Here is a 26,531-nt window from a genome sequence, read left to right on the forward strand (position 1 = left end):
GGAAAAAAAAGCTTGGCAGTTTCTTATAAAGTCGAGCCAACCTACTTTCCGTAGACTCTGAAATCTCACGTCTGAGTATTCCCCAAGAAAAATATTTCCATGCACTTGTGTGCAAAGCTGCACATAGATGGTAGGAGTCCATCTATGTGACATTCTGGAAAAGGCGAAACTCTAGGGGCCACAAAGGGCAGTGGTTGCCAGGGGCTGCGGCTGAGGGAGGAGTTGGCTGTGCAACAGTGTGAAGGGATTTGGGGGCGATGGGGCTGTTCTGTGTCTTGGTTGTGACGGTGATTATAGGACTATGTGTCTCTCAAAACTGGGAACTCTGAGGGAAATGAAAACATGCGTCCACAGACAGGATGCCCATGTTTCTAGAAGCATTACTCGAGACAAAGCATGCAGACAGCCCAATAAATTACCAACCAGTGAATGTATAAACAGAAAATAGAACGCATACTATGGGACGGCATTCCACCATAAAAGGGAATGAAGAAACACTAACACGTGCTATGGCATGGATGAACCCCCAAAGCGTTGTGCTAAGTGAAAGAAGCCAGACATAAAAGACCCTGCATGGTAGGATTCCATTTATATAAAATGTCCAGAATGCGCAAATCCATCGAGTCTGAAAGCTGACTCATGGTGGCCATAGCTTGGGGTTGGGGATGTGGGGTTTTGGGGGTGATGGCTAATGGGTATAGGGTTTCTTGTTGGGATGGTGAAAATGTTCCAGAATGGATAGTGATAAAGGTTGCTCAGCTGTGTGAATACATTACTACCAGAGAACAGTACACTTTAAAATGAGCAAATTGGGGGCGCCTTGGTGGCTCCGTGGGTTAAGCCTCTGCCTCAGCTCAGGTCATGATCTTGGGGTCCTGGGATCAAGCCCCACTTCAGGCTTCCCCTGCCAACTTGTCTCTCTGTCTACTTGTGATCTCTCTCTGTCAAACAAATAAAATCTTTGAAAATAAATAAAATGGACAAATCGTAGGAGGTATGAATTATATCTCAAAAAATACCCCTCATGGAACTCCATGGTGAAGAGGGGGAATATCATATTTTGAAATGTCATATTTTGAAAAGACATCTCAAAAATGTCTTGAAAAAGAAATAAAGGAGTCAATTCCCATTGTTCTAGAGAAGGAAAAGCTGAAGTCTGTCCCTTTTCTCACTAAAAGTTCCTCGAGGGACTTTGAGTAAAGTCACCGGAGAACCTCTCCTTGGTTCCAAAGGGATGCTTCATCAACCCATGTGCCCCAGTCTTCTCCCCAGCCTTGCTGATCTTCCCTTGTTCCTTCAGTCTCATTAAGCTGCCTCTGACCCCAGGGCCTTTGCATGTGCTCCTCTCTGTGTAGGACACACTTTCCCACTCAAACCCCTCTTCAGCTTCCAGATCTGGACATGAACGTCTTCTCCCCCATGAAGGCTGCCCTCATCCCCATCTCTTTTTATTTTATTTATTTGAGAGAGAGAGAATGAGAGAGAGAGAGAGGGAGATCGAGTGAGCATGAGAAGGGGCAGGGTCAGAGAGAGAAGTAGACTCCGACCAAGCAGGGAGCCTGATGTGGGGCTCAATCCTGGGACTCCAGGATCATGACCTGAGCTGAAGGCAGTCACTTAACCAACCAAGCAACCCAGGCACTCTCTCTCTTTGACAGAGATATCACAATCTCCCGGCCTGCAGAGAGGCAGAGAGAAGAGGAAACGGGCTCTCTGCTCAGTCTCATGACCTGAGCCAAAGGCAGAGGCTTAACCCACTGAGCCACCCAGGCGCCCTCCCCCAGAGCAACTCTTGTTACCTACATTCAATGCTCCCTGCACCTTTCCTTGAGGGCACCCATTCCAACCCTAATTACATAGTAATAGAGGTGATTGCATATTGAAATAAAGTCTGTCTCTCCCAACAAATTGACAGCTGTCTTCCCTACCCACAGCTGGGTCGCCACACACGGCAGATGATTAGTAAGCAGCTTTTCAGTGACGGAATGGAGAAAATTAAGAGCATCCCCTTCCCCCTCCCTCCCTCCCTGCCTCCTTTCTTCGGCCAATATTTACCGAATCCTTATTAGGTGCCGGGCACTGTTTTAGGCTCAAAGACTACAGCAGTGGCCCAGACCCACTAAACCACCTGCCCTCAAAGAGCTCCTGTTCCAGGGAGGAAACCAGAGAATAAGTCAACAAACAAAAGCACAATATAGGTCCTCATGGTGACAGGCGCTCTGAAGGAAAGGAGATTTAGTTAAGGGGCTGGAGAGGGACAGGGTGGAGACCCTGCTTTAGCTGGGAGGTCAGGGGAGGCTTCCCTGGAGACCGAGAGCCCACCTGGCAGGAGGAAAAAGGGACACCTGGTGGGTGGAGGGATTCATCAGGGCAAAGGCCAAGTTCAACCCTGTAAGGAGCAGTTCCAGAGCCCCACTCCTCCCTACCCAACCTCCAGCCCCTCTGCGCGTCCTTCTCAGGCTCCGTGGCCGCCACCCCGGCCCCCCGCACCTGGCAGGTACCTGACTTGGGGTAGGTGATGATGAAGATGTCGTCATCCTGAACGTCTGCGTTCTCTACCATGCGGATGCTCTCCGGCGAGTAGATGCCAACGGGGAAGGGGACGCCCTTGTACCGGAAATATTCGCCGGACAACTTCTGGCTGTGGGAGTGTGGGGGAGACACCGTGAGCACCAGGGAGCAGGGAGGAGGTGAGGACAGGCGTCAGTTCTGGAGGTTGGAGGTGGGTGGTGGGCAGAGGACTCTCAGGGCAGGAGGGAGGGAGAGCAAGAGACAGGTGAGGGGCGCTCGGATCCCCACGGGAACCCTGGCAGCAAATGTTCCCGGACCCTCATTTCTTCATCTGCAAGGTGGGGATGGTTTATCCAAACCCCACAACGAGACTCTGAGGTCAGGAGGACTATTAGCTGCCTTTTATGAATGAAGAAAGCAAGGCACTGAGAGGTTGAGTGACTCCCAAAGCCACACAGCTGGTGGGACACGGAGCCCTTCACAACTGTAAAGCGGGGCTAAGTGCTTTTCTCTCCCCCACCTTTTGCCCCAACTCTTGAGGAAGAGGTTAACTCACCACCCCATTTTACCAACAAGGAAACCGAGGCCACAGAAGCTATGCGCCCTGCCCGTTCCTTCCTTGCAAGGCTATGGAGCACAGAGCCCACCATTCAAACCCAACCCAGGGGTCACCATGAAGCTGAAACACTTCTGTTTTTGTTTTTGGCTTTTAACATTTTAAAGTAATCTCTACACCCAACATGGGGCTCGAGCTTACAACCCTGAGATCGAGAGTTGTCTCTTGCTCTAAGGGCTAAGCCCACCAGGCACCCCGAAGCTGAAACAGTCCGAAAGTTCAAGCCCCTCACTTGAGCTGCCTTTCCAAAGTCCCCATGATGGGTCCACAAAGCCGCAAAATGAGATGTTCTAAGGGCAAAATCCATTCAACCCGCTGTAGCTTTCCGTGACAGCCTCCCCTGGGGTCTCCTGCCCCGGGCGTGTGGGAGAGGGGTGGGTATTGGGGGGCCCTCGCTAAGGTGAAGGGGAGCTCGCCCCTCCCAGGGTATTTTTGGGATCTGCAGTCATGCCTGTCCTGTCCTAGCAAGGCCGCATTCCCTCTAGGCGGCTGACTGCAGGAATTCGCATCACAACACCCCTTGTCCTTGGGCACCTGACCCGGAAAGCAAGAGGTGGAGGAGGAGGCGCAGGTCTGAAGTGTATGAATCCAAAAGCTTGTTTGTGTCATTTTTCTGGAATGTTTGGAGGGTTTGTCAGCTTTCAAAATGAAGCAAGTCGCTCTAATTCTCTTTCTTACTCTAAATAAACATCCCGCCTCTCCCTATGGCCAGAGTCACACACATTGGTTCTTTCCCTTAAGGAGAGCCCCCTTGCCACCTTCCAAACTTCCAGCCCCGCAGAATCCGATCTGCCCTTCCTGAGCTGCCGCTCTGGGCCATTTCCATTCATGCCTCGTTAGAGTACACTGAGAACAACACTGAACTGGGAAAAAAAAAAACAAAAAACAAACCAGTATGTGTGTAAGTAGGTTATGTTGTCTGTGGATTTCACTTCGGGATGGCAAAGAGGCTATTACCAATATGCTGTTATATATAAAGAGGGTTGGGGACCACAAAAATGAAACTCAGAAGCACAGTGTTGAGTGAAGGACGGGCCGCAGGAGGGTCCGGACCCCATGATTACAATTACAGGAAGTTCAAATACAGGAAATGTGCTAGAAGTTGCTAGTAGGTGCTAGAAGTTGCTAGAAGGTGCTAGAAGGTGCCAGAAGGTGCCAGACGGCGGGACAGCAGTTATCCTTGGGGGTTTGGGAGACTGTGATGTGGGGGCTGGTTACACAGCATGCTTACTGTGCAAAATTCCTTGAGTTGTTGACCAAAGCCCTGTGTACAGCACTCTTGTGAGTTTTACCTTAACAAAATATTCAGTGAATGAATGGATAAGTAATTAAAGGGCGGGGGGGAAGACCTTCCAACTAAAACAACTATTTCTAGTAAAAAGGAGGTGGAGTGTGGGGCCTGAAGAGGTTGAAAACCCAGCTGGCTTATTGACAGTTGCGCTAATGGAGGTCCTGAAGGCCATGACTGGCTCAGGGGGGCCCCCAGGATCCTTCCTGAAGGCCTTTACCAGCTTTAGAGATTGAGGGATGGAGAGATTCTCCAAGGCCTGGCACCGGGTACGGCTTGGAGGGGAAGAAGAGAAGCTTGAGGACTGTGTACTCTGCCTGGGGTTGCTGGAGGGCTCTAGGAGCCCAGGGGAGACTCAGCTGGCTGGGGCCTCCCAGGGACAGTGTCCCTGTCCCGAGGTAGGCCTGGAAAGGTCTGCAGGAGAAGCTGGTGTCAGGGGCTACGGACTGTTGGCAAAAAGCCCTTTATCCCTGACTGGGGGTTGTTCCCGTGGAGATGAGGAGGGAGGGTTGGTCACCTCACAGGTTGAAGGGGGTGTGTGGCCCTGGGTAACCATAGTGGTACAGGCCTGAGGAAGAGCACAGCCTTGGGGCTGGACATGGCTTTGGCACTTCCTAGCCGAGCTGAGGCCCAACACTTCAACACTCTTTCTCCAACGACAAAAGGGAGACGGGAGAAGTAGCAGTGTCTTGATGGAGGGCCTAAACTCTGAAGCCAGAATATGGGGGCTTGAATTCTGTGTCCCACCCGCTGTGTGGCTTCGGGTAAATCAATGGACCTCTCTGTGCCACCTGTTTTTTTATCCATAAAATGGGGGTAGTAATAATCGGTACTTCATAAGGCTGTCGTGAGCACGTAAAAAGTACTTGAACTCACTGCCGGGAGATCAAGAGTCGCATACTCCACCAAGAGGCAAAGTTGTAGTGACCTCACTGTTCCCGGATGACTGTCAGGTTCCCGGGTGGGTGGGTGGGGAGTGTGGGCATGGAATTAGTGATGTCACTGGTTGCTAGGCAGATTAGCCCAGGGAGTGGGCGCTTGGAGGCGGTCAGTTCCCATTAGACGGATTGGCGGCCCAGTGCCTGGCTCTTGGCGCTCTCCGTGCCTTGGCCAGCGGATCTCGCCTCCCTGAGCCTCGGTTTCCTTATCTGTCCCATGAGGATAACACTCATCTCTACCTCAGGGTTCTTATCCTACCTGAGAATTAAAAGGGATAATATAGGGGCACCTGGGGGGCTCTGTCGGTTGAGAGCGTCTGCCTTCAGTTTGGGTCATGATCCCAGCGTCCTGGGATTGAGTCCCCGCATCAGGTTCCCTGCTCAGCGGGGAGCCTGCTTCCCGCTCTGCCTGCTGCTCCCCCTCCTTATGCGTGCACCCACTCTCTGTCAAATAAATAAAATCTTCAAAAAATAAAAATAAAAGGGATAATCTCGGAGGCGCCTGGCTCCTGGTAAACACTGGGAAAGCTGAAACTCCCTCTGGTGGGCAGCACTGTTTGGGTCTTTGATCAGACAGCCTCTCGGAGAGATGTCCTCCCCGGTTGGCAGGAGAGGAAAAGGGAAATGCTGACAGGGAAAAGATGCTGTGCCCTTCAGGAGTCCCTGAAATATTCACGGATGGCATGAATCAATCAATACGAGGGTATCTCCCTCATGCACCACCCCCCAGCAGGGAGGGTCCTCGCTCCACCCCAGGGGGTCACGTCCCTGGTGCTCTCCTGTATCTGACCGACCCAGTGCACGCGGGAGTGAACGAAGGCACTGACCAAGAAGAAAGTGAGAGAGATGGGGCCCCTGGGTGGCTCAGTTGTTAAATGTCTGTCTTCGGCTCAGCTCATGATCCCAGGGTCCTGGGATCGAACCCCAAGTCCGGCTCCCTGCTTGGCGGGAAGCCTGCTTCTCCCTCTCCCACTCCCCCTGCTTCTGTTCCCTCTCTCTCTGTCAAATAAATGAATTAAATCTTAAAAAAAAAAAAAGTGATAGAAAGTCAAAGAGCTTTTGTGATGTCCTTTCCCCTGTCTCAGCCCTTTTCAGCCCCCTGCACTTCAGAACCCCCTGCCCGGCCCCTTCAAGATGCCCACAGCTGGGCCCCCTTGCAGGCCAGCAGTGTGCAGACCTTATCAGTGTGCTCTCAGAGCCCAGAACAGCCAATTGCTCATTAAATAAACAATCGAGGCCCAAATGCCGCCTCCTCACATGTGCCGATACTATAGACGGGACAATGGAAGGAAGGGAGAGTGATCTGACCAAGGCCACACATGACAAGTTCCAGGCAGAGCTGGGATTTGAACCTCGGCCCTGCAGGCAGTTTCTGTCCCAGTCCCGCCTTCCCTGGGTACCCCGAAACTACTCCCTGCGCTGAGCACTATTTCCACCTCCGGGCCTTTGTGCCTGCAGCTCCCCTGGCCAGGAATGCTGGGCCCGCCCTCACCCTTGTCTGTGTTTGAGGGTTCCAGGCTGGGAACGCCCCCCACTCCTTCCTGCTTGGCTGAATCCCACTGTGTGTCCTCAGACAGGTGCTGTGTGCCTTCGCTCCCCAGCTTGTAAATCAAATCTGGCCCCAGGGGGACTTGACTCTCCCTGGGTGACAAGCCTGTTTTGTTCCCACACCACGTCTGGGGCCTGGCACGGAGTTATCGCTCGACTGGAGCAGAGGAATGAAGGTGACAATGGAGCTGGATCAGTCTGGCCGCAGAAGAAACAGCAGAGAGCACGCTGGCCAACATAATGGGCCGCTGGCTGAGCTCCTGCCTATTAGCCTTCTCGAGGCTGCCGGTTCTGGTCTGCCCTGCTCCAGAGACCCTAGAACGTGAGACTAAGAATGGCCTGACACATCGACACTCCGGCCTCCCACCCCAGCCCTAGCCCTCTCTTTCTCTCTGTCCATACTGCGCCCGTCCAACTCCGGTCTCCTCCTCGCCCTCTCGCTCTCCAGCCAGGCCCTTCAGTCCCTTGGCCTCCAGCCCCTTCCACCTGTCCATCCCCGCATGTGGCCGCAGTCCCTCAGTCCGCAGCTCAAGGTCCTCCGTGACCTAGGCCTGCCCATTCTTCTGGCCTCCTCCGACCTGAAAGACCCTGTCCTGACTTGCCTTTGGCCCCAGAAGGGGAGGAAGAACATGGGATTCGCCCAGAGAGAAAATCTATGTCAAAAACATTCATTATTGGACTTCTCCCAGAGCCCCATGAGGTGGGTATGGTGAGCACTACTTTCTGCTGGAAGACATGGAGGCCCAGAGAAGTTAATATATTTCCCTCAGGTTGCACAGCAGTCTTCCTAGGTGGTCTCAATAAGTACCTGTCAGTGCACCTCTACCCCTTCCTCTGCCACTAGAGCAGTGTGTGGGTCAAGGTCAGTGTTTTATCCCCAGGGTCTGGCACAGAGTAGGTGTGCAATAAACAAATCCATCCCTGCTTAGGATCCCCGGGCGATGAGGGCCCTGACACCATCTCCAGAGGCAGCCCCATCCGCAGTGGGGAAGGAAGATGGGTTGAGGGTGGGTAGACTTGGATTTGAACTCAAGCTCTGCTACCAACTAGCTCCGTGACCTTGAATACATGACTTACCCTCTCTGGGCCTCAGGATGAGGAGAGTAGGAAGGCTTCTTCCCTCTGACTGGACTTTAGTGGCCACCTTACTGGTCTCCTACTTCTACCCCTGCACCCCAGCGACAGTTCTCCCCACTGTTAGAAACTAAGTAGGCTCTTGTCTCTCCTCTGCTCCGAACCCACCCGCCTTAACTCAAAGAAAAAGCAACACCCTCACCGTGAACACGAGGCCCCACAGGAGCTACATTGACCCTTCCGCCTTAATTTTCACCTCCACCCCTCGCTTACTGATCTCCTTGCTGGTCCTTTGACCCTTCAGGCCGAGGCCTGCCTCAGGGCCTTTGCACTGACTGCCCTCTCTGCCTTCCACCATGCTTGGCACCCTCGCCTCCTGCCTTTGCTCCGATAGACAGCACCCCGCTGCCCCTTGTCGGTGAGGCTTCACCTGACACCCTCTTTGCACTCGAGCCCCACCCCAGCCCCTCACCCTGCTTTGTCTACACACCACCAGTACGCTGGGCATCTTCCCAGGCGCTCTCACGGTTTATGTGTCTCCCTGATTGTTGATTGCCGTCCTTCTCTGCTTGCACGTAAGCTCCGTGAGACCAGGGATTATTTTATTTATTTATTTATTTTTGGGTCTGTCTTCATTGCCAAGAGCAGCCCTCCAGTCGATATTTGTTGAGGAAGTGATATTAATACCGACAGCGATGGCTGGCAGGTAGCACGTCCCTGCTATGTGATGGGCCTGGCTTCCTGCACTCCCTTGACATCCCCTCCCCACCTTGCAAATGTGAGCTGGAAGCACAGAGAGGCAGAGCCGGGATAGTAACCCAAGCACCATGGCTCCACGATTTGACCCCTAACCAGCTGGGAGCCGTTGCCCGCACGTCTCTGGGTCCCTGCGCTCAGTGCTCCCCAGATGTGCTCCTGTCTGGGCAGGGGTGTGAGCAGTAGTCAAGGAGATAGAGGTTTGCCCCCGGGGGACTCACGTGACCTCTCGGAGTGGGACTCCATCTCCCTCCCCTTGGCTACCAGAGTATTTAACTCCTGGAGAATATTATTATCATATTATATTATATACGGTAGTCTCACCAAACTGGCTTACTTTTTAAAGATTTATTTATGTATTTGAGAGCGAGGTGGTGGGAGGGGGGATGGGGCGGAGGGAGAGGGCGAGAATCCCAAGCAGACTTGGTGCAGAGTGCGGAGCCTCAGGCGGGGCTAGATCTCGCTGCTTGGAGATCCCGACCTGAGCCGACACCAAGAGGGCTGCGCTCCCCGCACTGTGTCCCACAGACGCCCCTGCACTATCTTATTTTATTATAAGCAGATCTGGAACCAGAGTCTCTCCCCCTCCTGGGTGTTCACCCACGGGCAACGAATGCTGATGTCCACACGAACATTTGTATTCATGTGTTTACAGTCACCTTGTTCACGATCCCTCCAAACTGGCAACAACATAGACGCCGTCCAGCGGGTGAGCACGTCAACAGCGGCCTGTCCACACCAGGGGACGGCCCTTGGCAATGAGAGGAGATGACCGCCGCGACCCACAGCAGCGTGGATGCCTCTCGAAGGCGCGAGGAGGGTGAAGGAAGCCAGACTCAGGAAGGCACGTCTGTACGGTCCGCCCGGAGGACGGTGGTCCCCACGGACGTGTGCACCCCAATCCCCAGAGCCCGTGACTACGTCACACTGAGGGGAAAGGGGGTCTCGCGGCTGCGATTCTGGTCAGGATTTCGAGATGGGGAGATTCTCAGGTGGCCCGAAATTTAATCACGAGGGTCCTTCAGAGAGGGAGGGGAGGAGCTGTGATCGCAGAAGCTGTGGTCAGAGCACAGAGTTGGGCACATATGAGCGAACCGCTGGCTTTGGAGACGGACCAAGGACCCACGAGCCACGGAATGCAGGTGGCTTCTAGGAGGTTCTAGAAGCTGGAAAGGCGCAGAAGAACCAGATTCTCCCAAGAGCCTCTGGAAGGAATGCAGCCCTGCTGCCACTCAGATCTTAGCTAAAATTGTGCTAAAATTCATAGGACAATACGCTCCCCCCTACACAGACACACAAATCAACTTTGCTCTGTATGACTTTCTTTAAAGAGCTTTTGTTCATATCATGCTCAGCGTCCATTAGCCACTATGATAACAGAACAACCTGCTGGTCAATGTCCCTCCTGGATATCCCAGAGATGTGCCAAGAAGCAATGCCTGCTCATTTGCAGGCCTGCCTTAGATTTGCTGTGTGACCTGAAGCCACTCACAAGCCCTCTCTGGTCTCATCTGAAGAATGAGCAGAGGAGGGTGCCTGGGTGGCTCAGTTGTTAAACAACTGCCTTTGGCTCCGGTTGTGATCCCAGGGTCCTGCATCAGGCTCCTGGCTCAGCAGGAAACCTGCTTTTCCCTCTCCCACTCCCCGGGCTTGTATTCCCTCTCTCACTGTGTATCTCTTTGTCAAATAAATAAATAAATAAATCTTAAAAAAAAAAAAAAAAAAAAAAAGAATGAGCAGTGACAGGGGTATCAGGGACCTCTTTTCCTGGGACATTCCAGCCTGATGCCCAAGGAGAGCTTCCCAACCCTGGAGCTTTAGGCCTTTTTGCCAGAGGTGGGGCAAATTGATTCATTCAGCCCACAAATATTTACCGAGCACCTACTCTGCACCCTGCGCTGGGAGATACCAAAGTGAAGCGAAATGACCAAAAAACCCAATTGTAGTTGGTGTTTGAATGGACAAAAATGAACCGAAAAATGTTCTAATGTGTGTGTACGCCCTGTGTTTTTAAAAGATTTTATTTTTAAGTCATCTCTACACTCAACACGGGGCTCAAACTCACAACCCCCGGATCAAGAGACGCAGACCATGTGTGCAAAGGAGATGACAGGATCCGGGCCTGGGATTCTGGGTTCTGCGTGGGGCTGGAGCTGCTCCCCTTCCTGGGAGTGGCCCCACGCTTCCAGCGGGAATGTGGAATGCAATCCAGCCCGCAGGATCTCTTAGCAGCCCCGCCAGCTGTCGTGCTGACTCATGGCAGCCACCTGTGGTCAACCTGCCTTTCTCTGGGGAACACTGCCAAGCCTCCCCAAGCCTGAGCCAGGTTCAGCGCACCCCATTCCCCTGACACACGGTGCAGTTCCCCAGGCTGAACTGTTCTCCGTCGCAGGAGTACCTTTCCCTCACCTCCTGAAATTCCGCCTGGAGCCCATCTGGGCAAGCATCAGCATCTCCTCTGGGCACCTCCATCCCAGTGGAATGACTCATGCCTTGGCCAGAGTACAGAGAAACAGGCTCTTTTCACTTGCCTGCTATTGGCAGGAGAGCAATTAGACTAACCTCTTTGAGAGATCAGTTGGCAACATTTTAGGCATGCAGACCACCTCGGCTAAAGCAGGAGACACCCCCTGCGAATGTGCTTGCTTCCTTCGCAGCAGCCGTTTTAACACTTAGTAACTAATTTCTTTGGCTAGTGACTTCTTAAGATCAGCCGGCCCCACTCCCAGGCTCTCTAGGAGGGAGAAGAAATTATCCTACCGTGTCCCACCTCCAAGAACCAGTATCTGACATTCTGGGCACTACCCCATCATATCTGTTGGAGGGGCAAAAGGACGTGACCCCTGGAAATTTATGGAATAGATCGGTGGCCTTGAGGGGGTGCCCAGTTAAATATATACCAGGATGTTCATTGCAAGATCATTGAGCAAGACTTGAAACAACACAGGGCTGGATAAATCCATCAGGGCCTGACAAAAATTAGAATCCAGCCATTCAAAACGAGGAGTTTATTTCTTGAGAGGGGCGGGGGTCCTGTGTATATTTCTTAAAACCCAGCAAACTTCAAATTTGTGCACTACGCTGTAGGTATACATCCTCTTTCTCTCTCTCTTTTTTAAAAGATTTTATTTATTTGACAGAGAGAGAGAGAGAGAGAGCAAGAGAGCACAAGCACAACGGAGTCTGCTTCTCTCTCTTCCTCTGAACAGGGAGCCCGATGAGGAACTTGATCCCAGGACCCTGGGATCATGACCTGAGCTGAAGGCAGACGCTTAACCAACTGAGCCACCCAGGCGCCCCTAGATATTCTCTATTAAAAGAAAATCCCATAAGCAAATATGGGATTGCTTGCAAGGCAATGTTCTGATGTCTACAGCTTACTTTAGAAACGTATCACAAATAAGTTCACAAATAAGGATGGACGGACCGATAGAAGGATGCTCAGATACGTGATAAGACATATATATAAGACAAATATAATAAAATATAAAATAAAATAAAACAAGACATATAAAAAATAAAATATATAATAAAAATAAAATACAATAAAAAGACATATATAATACCAATAAAAATTGGGAGGTATAGGGAAGTTTGTGGATAATTCTTACAAGGGTTTTTTTTTTTTTTAAATATGTTTGGATATTTTCACACTAAAAGACCGGAGGGGTAAGGAAGTGGTATTTATTTGTTAAAACGTCCCAGATACTACAAAAGGCTAAAAGGTATGAAGTAGTATCTTGATTCTGTTTTCAAAAGAAATGAATAAGAAGAGATATACGCGTGAAGGTTCATTTCTGACAGGCAGGCATTAACAGTGATGACTCCAGGGATGGGTCTGGGGTCGTCGTGAGACTAGAATTTTCCATTTCATGACTTCCCTATGTCTTGAATTCTGAACTGTGAGCACAGTGGCCATGACAGCTATGTGCTGTCTAAGTGTGCTGCCACTTGCCCGTGGCAGGTGGGCCCAGAGACGTCTGGGGGGTGGGGTTAATGTGGGAGTCAGAGGTGGAAGAGCCCTGGCCCACCAAACACGTGGCCACATGACCCCAAACACTTGTGGCCGCAATGGGAGCCCTCACTCAATGAATTTCGACCGCCTTAAGCACCGTGAGTGGGAGGCTGTTGAATTCTGCCAGACTTTCTTCCAAGGGCGCATGCGTCTTTTTCTTTCTCTCTTTAGAAAATCTAATTAGGAAAGTAACAAATTCTTGGATCATATCTCTATAGCTTTTGATCATCTGCGTTTATTAATGGTCTCTCCCGGCAATGCCACTGCCAGCCTCAGGGGATCCCAGCACTACCAGTGTGGAGGCCGAGAAAACGGAAGGCCATTCCAGCTCAAGTTTAACGTTAGCATGAGTACAGACCTCTTAGCTTCCGCAGCCAACTCAGGCCCCCTGTCACCAAGGGCTGAACTTTCCCCTACTTTACTTTAGTTCCAGGGAACCCCACCCTGCTTTAGTTCCAAGAAAAACCGCTATACCTAACCCTGTAAACAGCCCGGCTCCAGCTAATCAGCTCATTGCAGGAAAGTCTGAAATCTTCCCTCTCTGCCCCCCCCCCCCACCTCAAGCCTCTGGTAACCGCACATAAATACCCCTGCCTTAACTAGACTCGGGGTCCAAGTCCCTACTCCGCTGTGTCGGGTATACTTAGGCCCAAGCTGAAGCTTGTCGAATAAACCCTCGTGTGATGGCATCGGTGTTGGCTCCTTGGTGGTCTCTCGGATGCAAAAAGTTGGGCATAACACCAGTTTGGTGAGTAACCTAACCGCTTGTAGAAGCAAACGCAAACATTCACAGCGAGGGCTCGGATTCCCTCCCTCGCTCCCCCTTCCCCTCTCCTTCTTCTCCACCTCCTTCTCCCCCTCCTCCTCACCCTCCCTTCTCTTCCCCTACCCCCTCCCCCTTCTCCTCCCCCTCCTCTCCTTCCTCCTCCTTCTCCTCCCCTTCACCCCACCCCCTCCTCCTTCTCCTCCCCCTTCACCCCTCCCCCCCCTCCTTCTCCTCCTTCACCCCTCCCCCTCCTCCTTCTCCTCCCCCTTCACCCCTTTCCCTCCTCCTTCTCCTCCCTCTTCCTCCTCTTCCTCCTCCTCCCTGTTCTTCTCCCTCTTTCCCTCCTCCTCCTCCTGCTCTCCCCATCCTACTCCCTCTTCTCCTCCCTCTTCCTCTTCTCCCCTCCCTCCTCCTCCCCTCTCCCCCTCTTCCTCTCTTCCTTCTAAAAAATATTGATTTCAGACCTTACACCTTACTCTGCACCTTGCTTATTTTTTTAGGTCAATCGACAGCTGTCTCGTTTTGCTTAAAAATAGCTGTGAGATATCCCACTTCCCTCCTTTTTAAAATTATTTTCCTTTTGAAGGAATATATTACTCTTCAGTGAATTTTGACAGAGGCATATCCTCCTGCGATTCCCAACTCTTGGCAAGATGTAGAAAAGCCCAGCGCCCTGGAAAGTTTCCTGCTGCCTCCTCCGAATCTGCCCCCTCCTCTGCCTGAGAGGTGACCTCTGTCCCAAGTTTTCCTCAGAAATGGAGTTGTCTGGTCTTGGCCGTTCTGGAACTTTCGTCTTACAGAACGTGCTCCAGCGTCTGGCTGCTTTGGCTCAGTGTAACATCCTTGACATTCATGGGTGTTTGTGTGTATATTAGAGGTTTTTTTTTCCTTTCTGTGACTGAGTTGAATTCCACTGTGTAAATAAATCACAGGGTGCCTATCCATTTCCCTGTTCTAGGCTGTTTCCAGATCAAGTTATTAAAGGTGCTGCCCCCATCCTGGTCTTTGGGTGGCCCTGCATTCTCATTTCCTTGGACAAATAACCAGGAGTTGGAATTACTCAGGCATTGGATGGGGGTCATATTATTTGCCTTACTGTAACTATGAGGTTTACGTCCTGATGGGGTAAAATCCCCTCTCCAGTTTCTTCCTCTCCCTCCACCTCTAGCACATTTCAAATCCACTCAAACTTTTAAATAACTTAAAAAAATTTTTTTGAGATGTATCACTTTGATGTATCACTTTCCTAAAGATAATCGTAATGGAGAAAAATCTAGCTAAAGAAATTAATCACTCTCTTCAAATTCTCAGAGTTCTTTGTACTGCAGCCCAGGCTTTGTCCCTCAAGGGCCAGTAGACTCACTGTGCCTCCATTGGCTCACACGGCCCCCACCTCTCTGAGGCCCCCACTCCAGCATGGCCAGTGTTGTTCTGTTCCCACCACAAGTTCTCCCAGTTCCCTGCATACTCTATGCTCCACCACGCCTCAGAGCTCAGTGTGTGCCTTTAGCCTGAGGCTCTTTGTGATTTTTCTTTCTTTTCTTTCTCTCTAATGCTTCCTCTCTCTCTCTCTCTCTTTCCCTTCCAACATGCATTTATTAAGCTCCTACTAGGTACCTTTCCTGGCCCTTGGGTCACTCACAGCCTGGAGCCATGCCGGCCAACAGAACTTTCCAGAATGATGGAAACACTTAATTCTGCACGCCTCCCCCCCTGGATATTGTGTGGGTCACTGAGCCCTTGAAACAAGGCCAGAGCAAAAGGGGGGCCCATTCAACAGTATTTGCTATTTACTGATTTCACCGTCACCCTGACACTTGACTCCAATGATCAGAAAGCTTTTCAGGCAGGTTGGTTTTGACTCAGGCCCGGGGAAGGACTTTCTTGAGCTGTAACGCCATGAGCCCAGAGGCAGATGTCCTCCTGATGGAAGGCTGCCCTTTCATTGGAGCAAAAGGCCACTTGGTCCCAAAGGCTTTGTGTACCGAGCATGTAAAAGATTTCATTGATAATTTTTTCTCTTGGTTCTGTGTTGAAATGGTAGCATTTCAGATATATTGGTTAAATAGAATATAGAATTAAAATGATTTTTGCCTGTGTCTCTTGCCATTTGTTTTCTTTCTCTCTTTTTTCCTTCCTTCTTTTGTTCTTTCTTTCTTTTTTTATGTGGCCGTGAGAAAATGTTTGCCTCAGAGGGCTCACGCTGTGCGTCTATGGGACTGCGTGAGTCTGGCAGGTGGACAGACCACAGAGGCACTGGTCCCCTCATGGGGGTGATGCCTGCCCAGGGACAGTCCTTTCCCAAAGTCTGAGGACTCCTGTCTGAGCCCTTTCTCTGGGAGGTTCAGAGCAAGGCCCTGGACCCAAGGATCTCAATCCACTCAAAGCCCTCCAGGAGCCTGGCACACGCTGAATGCTCAGGAAGGTTCTAATTATCACCATTCTTCACCCCGGCCCCACCCTTCCTGGCACCTGAGTTCCTGGCTCAGGAGGGGGTCACGGGGTTTGGAGAAGGAGGAAGGAAAAAAAATACGCTCAAACCCTGACTCAGCAGAGAGCGCTGGACCTGACCCATCCCCCCAGGCATCACCCACTGTACCCATTTCACAGACGCAGAGCTCCAACGCCCCTGTCTGCCCCAGGGTCCCCGCCAGCGAGCGACCTGGGCAGGATCTTAATTCAGGGCTGTCTGCTCACGAACTTCACGCCTCCGGCATTCGTGTCTACAGTGGCAAAGCCCTGGTTCCTACCTCTCTCTCGAGGCCTCTGATCCAGGCTTCCCCAGCAACACCAGCATCTCCCTCCTTGCCTTGGCATTCGGTGCCTCCAGAGGGGCCGCCGGGAGGCCACTCTCCTTCCCATAGACACTGCCCTCCAGCCACCCGAGCTGCTCAGTCCTTTCCACCTGGCTCCTCGATGTTCCCACGTTCCCAGCCCCGAAAGAGCACGTGCACACACGGAGACACATCCCGCCCTTTGCTCCCAAGCCCACATCATCATCGGGCAGCTGGGTGGCTGCGAACATCTCCCAGAGCATCTTATTTACTAGCGGCGGCCCAGAGTCCACACCCTTCTCAGCCTGTCCAAATTCCACCCAGGCGGCGAGGTCCAATGTCCTATTATTGGTTTACTGCTTAGAACCTTTTTATTAGCGGCCCCCTCTCCTTGGGAGAAACAGTTCTGTGACTGGCAGGGATTGAGCCAATAAAATGTTTGAGTGGCTCAGCCCTCCCCAGGAAAGGAGGGGGCCAGGACTTTCAAAACCAGGGCCAGAGACCTCAGCCATAAACCGGGCGGAGATCAGAAAGGGCCTTGCAGCAGGCTCTCCAAGATCAGAGGGAGGGAGGGAGGGGTGGCGACAGCAGGTCCAAAGGCGAGCTTGGCTTCCTCCGGCCTCGACTCTCTCCAGAAGGGGCTGGTCATGGAGCAGCCCAACATGCGACACCCCAGGAAACAGGCCGGAGCAGGGACTGCCCGCCAAGCCTCCCATCGGGCCTGCCAGCAGCTGCCTCCCCCTCCTCCCCTCGCTCATCCCCAGACTCCTTTCCCGCCCGCCCAGGCCAGCCGGCTCGCAAGAGGCCAGGCAGCCTCACTTCAGACCCTGGCGACATCCCACTTGGCAAGCTGGGTGACCTCGGGCAACTCACTCAACCTCTCTGGGCCTCCATAGTAAGACAAGAGCTAGTCATTGGTGCTTGTTAATCCCAGACAGTGGCTGGGAAGCCCCTAAGAAAGAAAGGACCAGAGGGGATGCAGAGCACAACAGTCAGGGTCCTGTCTGCCTCCTGCTGTCAAGGTTTTTCTTTTCAAATTTTGATTTTTGCCCTTGGGATCCCCGTTTTGTACACTGGACCCCTACCCAAACTGGACCCCTACCCGGCAGCAGGGAACAACACAGAACTTATAAAGCGTGATTGATGGCAAAGGCTGTGAACGAGAACGTTCCGAGCCCCGGGTCCCCCTGGTGTCTCTGGGTTCCTTCTCCCCACAACTGCGACCCCCATGAAATCCTCTTCCGTGGTGGAGTTCTGTTGCATGTGCCTGTGTTCTCCAAGCAGTATATGAGCTTTTCTGGTTTTCCAGGGGAGAGGGGGGTTGTAAAAAATAGAATCGGGTTGCAGGTGGTGTCATTAGGAGCCATTCACGCGACTATGGGTACTAATAGTCCCCATGGGAATTTTCCACTGTCCCACTGGTCCCCTCAGATTCACAGTCAGCCTCTCCTCTCCCTTCTCCCTCCCTGCCCTGCCCCTGCTCACCTGCCTTCTGGCCCTGACTCATCCAGCCGGCTTGCCTAACCTCCATTCATTCCTTGACATCATTCTCAGAGACTTGCTAAGGCCCCCAAGGGGGCCCAGCTCTGACCCTGTCTGTGAACAGGCCACAGTGTGATGCGTGGGGTGAGTCTGAAGCTGGAAGTGGGGTCAGGGAACCTAGCTGCGGTGGCCGAGAATCTGACACCGTGTATGAAGGGAGTTTGCCACACAGGGAGAGAGGTCATCCCAGGCGAAGGAATGTTCAGATGCAAATCCCAAAGGTGTGAGATCCAGGCCCGGGTGGAAGTGGAGGCAAGCAGGTGGGGCTCAGGCATTGAGGAAGGTGGGGACTGTGGGAACAGAGAGGAGCTCCCACAGAAGAAGCAGGGTGAGAGGCAGGACCTCAGCCCTAGTCCTCCGTTTTAAAACAGAGCAGCTCCCTCTTGAACTCTGTGATGTATTTCTGCTCCAGAAGAAGATTCCTCTAAAAGATCTGTGTCTTAAAAGGTTTCAGAAGCCATCGCTATGGGTGCTAGGGAGTCACAGAAAAAACTTGAGCTGGGCATGGCCAGAGGTGGATTCAGGAGATTAGAAAAAAGACTTCTCTGGGAATCCCCACAGAGGAAGTGAATATGCAAAGGCACTGGGGCAGAGAACAGGGAGGCGAGGCCAGGGAATCTCAGGGGCTGGGATGGATGGAGTACATGGGCAGGAGGCCAGACTCCAGGCAGGACCTGGAGGGCCTTGGGACTGGGGGGCAGGGAGGGAGAGCTCTGGGAAGGACTGGAGGCAGGGAGGCTGAGGTGAGGCTGGGGGGAGGGAGGGAGAGGAGGCCTGAGGGCACAGGCAGGGGGAGGGCATGGGCTGGAGAGTCCCAGCACAGGACAGTGGGGCTGGATACTCACAAGCCTCCAGGAGAGAGAGGACGGGAGGGGCAAGGTCTGGGGGTGACCCGGGGACCCATGGAGCCATCCCCGAGATGGCAACCGGGCAGGAGGGACGATTCTGGGGAGCCCCTCGGGTCCCGCCCCAGCTGGAGATGGGGTATGTCTGAGTCGCCTGGGAGGGGCCCAGAGGAGATGGTGGGGGCCCTCATGAGGGGCATCCTTCTGGGTAGAGGGGTTCCAGAAGCTCATGGAGAAGAAAGCTGGAGGCGCCATTAGGACCCCTTAGGGGCCTACACACAGTCAGGTCTAGACGTGTCGACCGGGTGAGGGTTATTTACCCCCATTTTTCGGATAGAGAAACTGAGGCTCAAGGGGGCACTGAGCAAGAAGAAGCGCTGGGGATTTGCTGGCCCCTGGATGTGGGGGAGCAGAGAGGAGGGAGGCTCCCAGGTGCCCAGGTCAGGGGTGAGGCCCCCCCCAGAGGTGGGAGCCCAGGAGGGGAGCCCAGGAGGGGAGCCCGTTGGGCTCTGGAGGGAGAAACTGCAGAGCCCAGAGGCCAGGAGAGCGGGAGACAAGGAGGCTGAGAGGAGGATGCTGGGGCCTTCCTCCAGCTGGCCTGGGACAGCCTGGTGAGCGCCCTCAGCCCCAGAGACCCAGAGCCCCTGCAGGCTTGTCTTGTCTACATCACACAGCCATCAGAAGTCAAGTCTCTGTGCCCTGGCTCCTGGCTGAGGGAGGAGCAGGCAGGGGAGGGACCCAAAGGCTACAGCCTGGGCTGGCTGGAGGGGCCCAGAGGGCCAGTGCGGACACCCGCCTGGCAGAGGGGAAGATACTGGGGCAGCGAGGTCACCTAAGCGGCTGGCTGTGTGATCCTGGGCAGCCCGCCTGCCCTCTCTGAGCCTCCACTCGCTCATCTGGAAACGGAGCCTCGGGGAAGGGGTATCACCAAGGCTGCTGAGGACAGGAGGGACCGCAGACCTCGGGGGTCAGACCCATCGGGTTCGGATCCGCTTCAGGCTGCGTGACCCCGGTCACGCAGACACTTTCACTCTCAGCCTCAGTTTCCCCATCCGGAAAGCGGGTGTGATAAAAGCGTCTGACTCATCCCCGGGAACAAAGGGGTCCCGCTCAGGAGGTGAGGAGCACGGTGTCCTAATGTTTCCCATGAGGGCTGCCCGGGGGGGGGGGGGACCCATCCTCCTGTCCTTCGAGCCCCTGGGGGGCCACACAGAGCCTCTGGTTTGGGGACTCAGCTGCGTCCCCACCCCTGCCCTCCCCTGCTCTCCCATCCTCCCCCGAGCCGAGCAGGTGTCCCAATCTGAGCCCCCATGAGGGAAAGCAACCCCATCCGAAGGTGCTCTGGGTGTCCAGGAGGAAAAGGGGACGATAGGCACTAAGGTTTCCTGAGAAATTACTGAGAGCCAGACTTCAGCCCCCATCAGCCCTGTGTCAGGAAGAGGCTTTTGGAAGACAGAGACCCTGAGGTCCCCGCAATGGTCCGGGACAGCTCAGGAACCCCAAGTAACTCAGCACTGCCCTGTGCCTCATTCCCTTCCAGCAGGGACGAGCCAGCTGGGTCTCGGCCAGGTTTGAAGCAGCAGGGGCTGGTCCCCGGGCCCCCTTGCCAAGGCCCATGGCTCTTGTTCGGGTAATGGGTTGGGGGCGGGGATCTCCCCACTGGTGCCCAGGGCCGGGCCTCACCTGAGTTCGGAGATGTTGTTTTCATGCGTGTCCCACAGGGCCGGGATCCGGGGTTCGGAGGGCCCGTCCATGGCAGGCCGGTGAGGGAAGGGAGGGGAGGACGCGCGGGAGCAGGCGGCACGGGGACCAGGTATGTGCAGCAGTGGCGTCTGCCACCAGAGGTGCCCGGCTGGAGCCTACCTCCGCGCCCAAGGGGAGGGGCAGCACCCAGCCGGTTCTCCCAGCTGCTACCCACGCCTCCAACAGCGGGGAGAGGCTGGGAGGGAGCCACCCTTCTCCGAGGGTGGGGAGGGAGGAGAGCTGATGGATACATCCCAGGAATCTCCCCAGCCACCAGGGGCAGAGTCCAGGATGCCACTCCAGTTCCATACTGGAACCTTCTGTGTTCCCGGCCCCAGGCACACCTACCCGGGGTCTCCGTGTGCAAGTTCTCAGAGAGTTCATTCATTCATCCATTCATTTATTCATTCAGAAAATATTTCTTGGGTGCCTCGGGCCTGTCGGGCGCTGCTCTAAGGGCTGGGACAGTGTTAGAACCACGTGCTTGGCTCAGGAGAGGATGGGAGAGCAGGGGAGGGCAGGGGTGGGGACGCAGCTGAGTCCCCAAACCAGAGGCTCTGTGTGGCCCCCCAGGGGCTCGAAGGACAGGAGGATGGGTCCCCCCCCCCCCCCGGGCAGCCCTCATGGGAAACATTAGGACACCGTGCTCCTCACCTCCTGAGCGGGACCCCTTTGTTCCCGGGGATGAGTCAGACGCTTTTATCACACCCGCTTTCCGGATGGGGAAACTGAGGCTGAGAGTGAAAGTGTCTGCGTGACCGGGGTCACGCAGCCTGAAGCGGATCCGAACCCGATGGGTCTGACCCCCGAGGTCTGCGGTCCCTCCTGTCCTCAGCAGCCTTGGTGATACCCCTTCCCCGAGGCTCCGTTTCCAGATGAGCGAGTGGAGGCTCAGAGAGGGCAGGCGGGCTGCCCAGGATCACACAGCCAGCCGCTTAGGTGACCTCGCTGCCCCAGTATCTTCCCCTCTGCCAGGCGGGTGTCCGCACTGGCCCTCTGGGCCCCTCCAGCCAGCCCAGGCTGTAGCCTTTGGGTCCCTCCCCTGCCTGCTCCTCCCTCAGCCAGGAGCCAGGGCACAGAGACTTGACTTCTGATGGCTGTGTGATGTAGACAAGACAAGCCTGCAGGGGCTCTGGGTCTCTGGGGCTGAGGGCGCTCACCAGGCTGTCCCAGGCCAGCTGGAGGAAGGCCCCAGCATCCTCCTCTCAGCCTCCTTGTCTCCCGCTCTCCTGGCCTCTGGGCTCTGCAGTTTCTCCCTCCAGAGCCCAACGGGCTCCCCTCCTGGGCTCCCCTCCTGGGCTCCCACCTCTGGGGGGGGCCTCACCCCTGACCTGGGCACCTGGGAGCCTCCCTCCTCTCTGCTCCCCCACATCCAGGGGCCAGCAAATCCCCAGCGCTTCTTCTTGCTCAGTGCCCCCTTGAGCCTCAGTTTCTCTATCCGAAAAATGGGGGTAAATAACCCTCACCCGGTCGACACGTCTAGACCTGACTGTGTGTAGGCCCCTAAGGGGTCCTAATGGCGCCTCCAGCTTTCTTCTCCATGAGCTTCTGGAACCCCTCTACCCAGAAGGATGCCCCTCATGAGGGCCCCCACCATCTCCTCTGGGCCCCTCCCAGGCGACTCAGACATACCCCATCTCCAGCTGGGGCGGGACCCGAGGGGCTCCCCAGAATCGTCCCTCCTGCCCGGTTGCCATCTCGGGGATGGCTCCATGGGTCCCCGGGTCACCCCCAGACCTTGCCCCTCCCGTCCTCTCTCTCCTGGAGGCTTGTGAGTATCCAGCCCCACTGTCCTGTGCTGGGACTCTCCAGCCCATGCCCTCCCCCTGCCTGTGCCCTCAGGCCTCCTCTCCCTCCCTCCCCCCAGCCTCACCTCAGCCTCCCTGCCTCCAGTCCTTCCCAGAGCTCTCCCTCCCTGCCCCCCAGTCCCAAGGCCCTCCAGGTCCTGCCTGGAGTCTGGCCTCCTGCCCATGTACTCCATCCATCCCAGCCCCTGAGATTCCCTGGCCTCGCCTCCCTGTTCTCTGCCCCTCTGACCCCAGCTCACCTATTTCTTTACCCCTTAGAGGCTTTGAACTTGGCCACAAAGTCCAATGTTCTTACCAGGAATGACTTATTTTTATATAACAGAAGGCATATATGTACTTGGTTTAAAAAAAAAAAAAAATGGAAGAAAGGAAAGAAAATGTCCGAACAGTCACGACCGGGTAGAAAATAAGGACCTCTGTAAGCCTCCTTCTACCCATGGAGAGAATCACCATCAACAGTTCGGTGGAGTCTTCCCAGAATGTTTTCTGTCATTTCTCTAGTATGTGCCAGAGAAAATTTGGTTGGTTGAATAAATACAAAATGGTTGCCATTTAAAATTAGATTTCCAAGGGGCACCTGGGTGGCTCAGTTAAGTGTCTGCCTTTAGCTCAGCTCACAATCCAAGGGTCCTTGATTGAAGGACCAAAGGACCAAGGGATTGAATCCGCATTAGGTTCCTTGTGAAGGAGAATGTGGAGAGCCTACTTCTCCCACTCCCTCTCCTTCTGCCCCTCTCTCCGCTTGCGTTCTTTCTCTCTCTCTCAAATAAAGAAAATATTAAAAAAAAATAAAATAAAAGGGGCGCCTGGGTGACTCAGTTATTAGGTGTTTGCCTTTGGCTCAGGTCGTAATCCCAGTGTCCTGGGATCCAGCCCCACGTTGGATTCACTGCTTGGTGGGAAGCCAGCTTTCCCTCTGCCATCCCCCTGCTTGTGTTGCTGCCATCACTGTTTCTCTCTCTCTGTCAAATAAATAAATAAAATCTTTAATAAAGTAAAATTAAATTAAATTAAATTAGATTTCCTGACCCATTATTGCCTGCCCCGTGTTGTTGCACACAGGAGGGATAGGGCACAAGAGACTCACTAACAGATGCACAAAGGCAACTCAGAGAGGTGGGATGAGCTGCCCAAGGTTGCACAGCGTTGCCCACTTTCACTCCAATGGCAGGCAGAAGACAAACATTCCAGGACAACGCACTGCTTTGGTTCATCTGCCCAAAGGCCCACGGCTGAGGTGCTGCGGTGTGAGGAGCCGCCCCCAGCCCCACTCCCAACAGATGAGTTGGAATCTTACCTTGGCTACTTTCAGAATTAGCCTTGATGTGCCCATCTGGGCAGGGGGCTCCCTCGAAGGGAGTGGGGGAAATCAAGAGGGCTCGCTCTCCCTGCCTGGGGATGATGGACTTCTCTGATGTCAGGGAAGTAGGAGCACTGAGCTGGGACACCTTTCCTGGCCCTCTGGGCTAGACTGCCCTGCCTTTCTTCTGCCTTAATGACCTTCGAGGGAGACTGGGAAAGAAACTTGGGAAGGGGGATTGCCCTGGGGGACAAGGACATCTAGGAAGACCCAGGGAGAGTTGAAGGAGGACAATGTTGAAGGGAGAAGGAGGACCTGGTGGCTGTACCTGACTGGACAAGAGACCATTTAGATAAAGTAACCCAGAGACATAGAAATGTTTGCACCTCAGGGCCTTTGCACTGCCATTCCTCTGTCTGGTGTACACTTCCCCAGAAAGCTGCATGCTTTGGAGCCTCCCTTCACTGTACCTGGCCCTTCTTCTCCTTCCTGAACTTGCCTACCAAGTTCTCCAACCTTTTCACTCATTCCCTTTTTGACATCCTAAATGTTTTACTTCTTGGTCTTGCTGACTGTCTATCTCCTCATCAGACTGTCAGTCCCATGAAGACAAGGCTTATTATATGTTTGTCCCCTCTTGTAGCCCAAGGGAAGTGCCTGGAAAAGTTGCTGGGACTTAGGGGTTCCTGAGTAAAGGCTGTGGATGGAGTGAGTGAATTATCACAGGGTGAGGGGAATGAGCAGCTGGCCGATGGTGGTGCCTGGAGAATTAGTTGGATCTCTTCAGAAGATGCGGGTAAGGATGGGGAGAGGCAAGACCAGGTTGTATGGGCCTAGACTACTGAGGAGGTGGCAAAGGGAAACAGAAGACAGGGTGGCTTCTTACCCAATGACAGGAGGGGAGGGACAATAATGGGAATCACTGACCCCATCAACAGGGACATGAGGTAGGTATTTGAGGGACAGTAAAGAGATTTGGAGGTGTGGGGGGGGGGTGGAGAAGAAAGTGGAAAAGCTGGTGTCCGCTGGTGCTCCCTGGGAGGAGCAGGGATTATCCATCATCTCTCCATCCATTCATCTACCCACCCCCAAACATCCATCCATCTATCCATCCTCCAACCATCCATCCATCATTCCTCCCTCCATCCATCCATCATCCATCCCTCAACCACCCATCCTTCATCCCTCCAACTCTCTGGAGAGGCCTCCTCTGCAGGACTTGGTGTTGCATCCATAAACAAGACAGTGAGTAAACACGGCTTAGAGCTGCCCTCTCAACACAGGACCCATCATCCACATGTGGCCACTGGGCTCTAGAAACGTGGCTCACGTGACCCGGGAAGTGAACATTTCCAGTTATATTTAATTTTAATTAATTTACATGTAACTTTAAAAACAGAAGCAGCACTGAATACTTTCCTCATAAATGCAACAGTAATGCTTTGGTAAGATGACATTCTGACTTGGCACCTGGGTGGCTCAGTGGGTTAAAACCTCTGCCTTTGGCTCAGGTCATGATCCCGGGGTCCTGGGATTGAGCCCCACGGCTCTCTGCTCGGCGGGGAGCCTGCTTCTCTTCCTCTCTCTCTGCCTACTTGTGATCCCTGTCTGTCAAATAAATAAATAAAATCTTTAAAAAAAAAAAAAAGGATTACATTCCAACTTAACCCTTGGAACTGAGCAATGCCATTGAGTTCAAGCATGTAAAATATCTCCCAAGTAGTTTTTATATTGATTACACGTGGAAATGATGGTCTTTTAGACATACTGGATTAAGTAAAATGCATTCCTCAAATTAATCTTATCAATGTCTCTCTCTCTCTCTCTCTTTTTTTAATGTGGCTGCTGGAAGGTTGAAAATAACATGGGTGGTTGCATACCGGTGGGTGGGCTTGGGTCTGTTGGCCTGTGGCAAATGCAGTCTGGTTGGTATCCCGCCTGCAGGTCCTGAGCCCCTGTGGGAGGTCAGGGATGGCTTTCCAGTGCCAAGGATGCCCCAGGAGGGGAACCTCTCCAGGTGAGAAGCTTAAAGCTCCCAAGCAAAGGGTCTGGTGGGGACAAAGACCTGGACGCTGGAGAGGCACCTGGAAGGGATGTTCTTTGTCCAAGGAGGGAGACTCTGGGGATAAAGGGGACATTTGGGGGCCCTAGGGTGGGAGCTCAGACCTGTCCCTGGGGGGGTTAAGGGTAGCAAGAATCAGTGCTAGGTAAAGGTGGGCTAGGCTGGCCAGCAAGCTCCCCATGAAGATGAAGATGTCACCACTGTACATGACTGACCAGGAGGGGAGCCCCTCTGCCCTCAGATGTCAGGGAAGGTCTCACATGTGTTCCCCTGTTCTGGGCCCCCCCAAACCAATTCCTTGGTATTTCCCCAGGCCCCCACTGGGGCCCTGGGAAGCCCCAAGCTATGCCATTTTGTTCTGGGAGCTCAGATGTGGGCAAAGGGAGGTCACTGGGTCATGATGTCATGTTTCCACAGAATCCGGGCCATTGTCACCTCCAGAGCCTGACCTTTCCATTAAAAGCCAGTAATTGCCGGGAATTCTGGGAGAGCCAGGACCAGGCCAGCTCTGGCGGCTTAGAGGCTGGGTTCCCAGGAGGGCGGAGGCTGGGGGGCAGGGCTCCCAAATCCTGGAGTCGGGAATAAAGAATCCATCTGAATTAGATTGGGGAGTAGTACAGAAGCTGGGGGTTCTGGCTTCTGGGTCTCAGGGAGGAGGGGGCTGGGGGCCAGGAATTCCTCGGTCGGATGAGGGAGGCGGGGCTGGAGGCCGGGACTCCCATGACCTAGACAGACACGAAACTGGGACACCAAGACACCGCGACCTAGGTTAGGGGTAGGCCACAGGCGAGGGATGCCCTTGTCGTCAAGGCTCTGGGGGACCCCTTGGAGAGGGCAAAAGAAGACGTCAAGCTGGATGGGAAGGGAGGAGGGCGGCTGACACCTCAAAGGCAGCCTATCCCTCCCGCCAGCTTTCCCCTCTAATCAGTGGGTCCATCTCGGGGT

At 53.8% G+C, this 26,531-nt stretch overlaps 1 protein-coding gene and 1 long non-coding RNA gene across 3 annotated transcripts in view; one reads left to right on the forward strand and one right to left on the reverse strand.

Moving 5' to 3' along the window:
- SULT2B1 (sulfotransferase family 2B member 1) overlaps nucleotides 1-20,610 on the reverse strand; it is a 32,251-nt gene extending 11,641 nt beyond the window's left edge. The window contains exons 1-2 of the mRNA XM_082710491.1: nucleotides 20,357-20,610; nucleotides 2,502-2,641 (exon numbers count right to left, since the gene is read on the reverse strand). Of these exons, the coding sequence (XP_082566617.1) occupies nucleotides 2,502-2,641; nucleotides 20,357-20,427 (211 nt within the window). The 5' untranslated portion in view covers nucleotides 20,428-20,610. The remainder of the gene's footprint in view (nucleotides 1-2,501; nucleotides 2,642-20,356) is intronic.
- On the forward strand, nucleotides 13,143-15,530 carry LOC309853253. Of its 2 annotated transcripts, XR_014305600.1 has the most exons (3): nucleotides 13,146-13,269; nucleotides 13,350-13,494; nucleotides 14,099-15,530. It is a non-coding gene; the product is annotated as an uncharacterized lncRNA (long non-coding RNA). The 2 variants fall into 2 exon arrangements; XR_014305599.1 differs by having other exon boundaries at nucleotides 13,143-13,494.
- Nucleotides 20,611-26,531: the final 5,921 nt, after the last annotated feature.

This window comes from Mustela nivalis (assembly GCF_964662115.1).
Source record: "Mustela nivalis genome assembly, chromosome: 18".
Taxonomy (NCBI): domain Eukaryota; kingdom Metazoa; phylum Chordata; class Mammalia; order Carnivora; family Mustelidae; genus Mustela; species Mustela nivalis.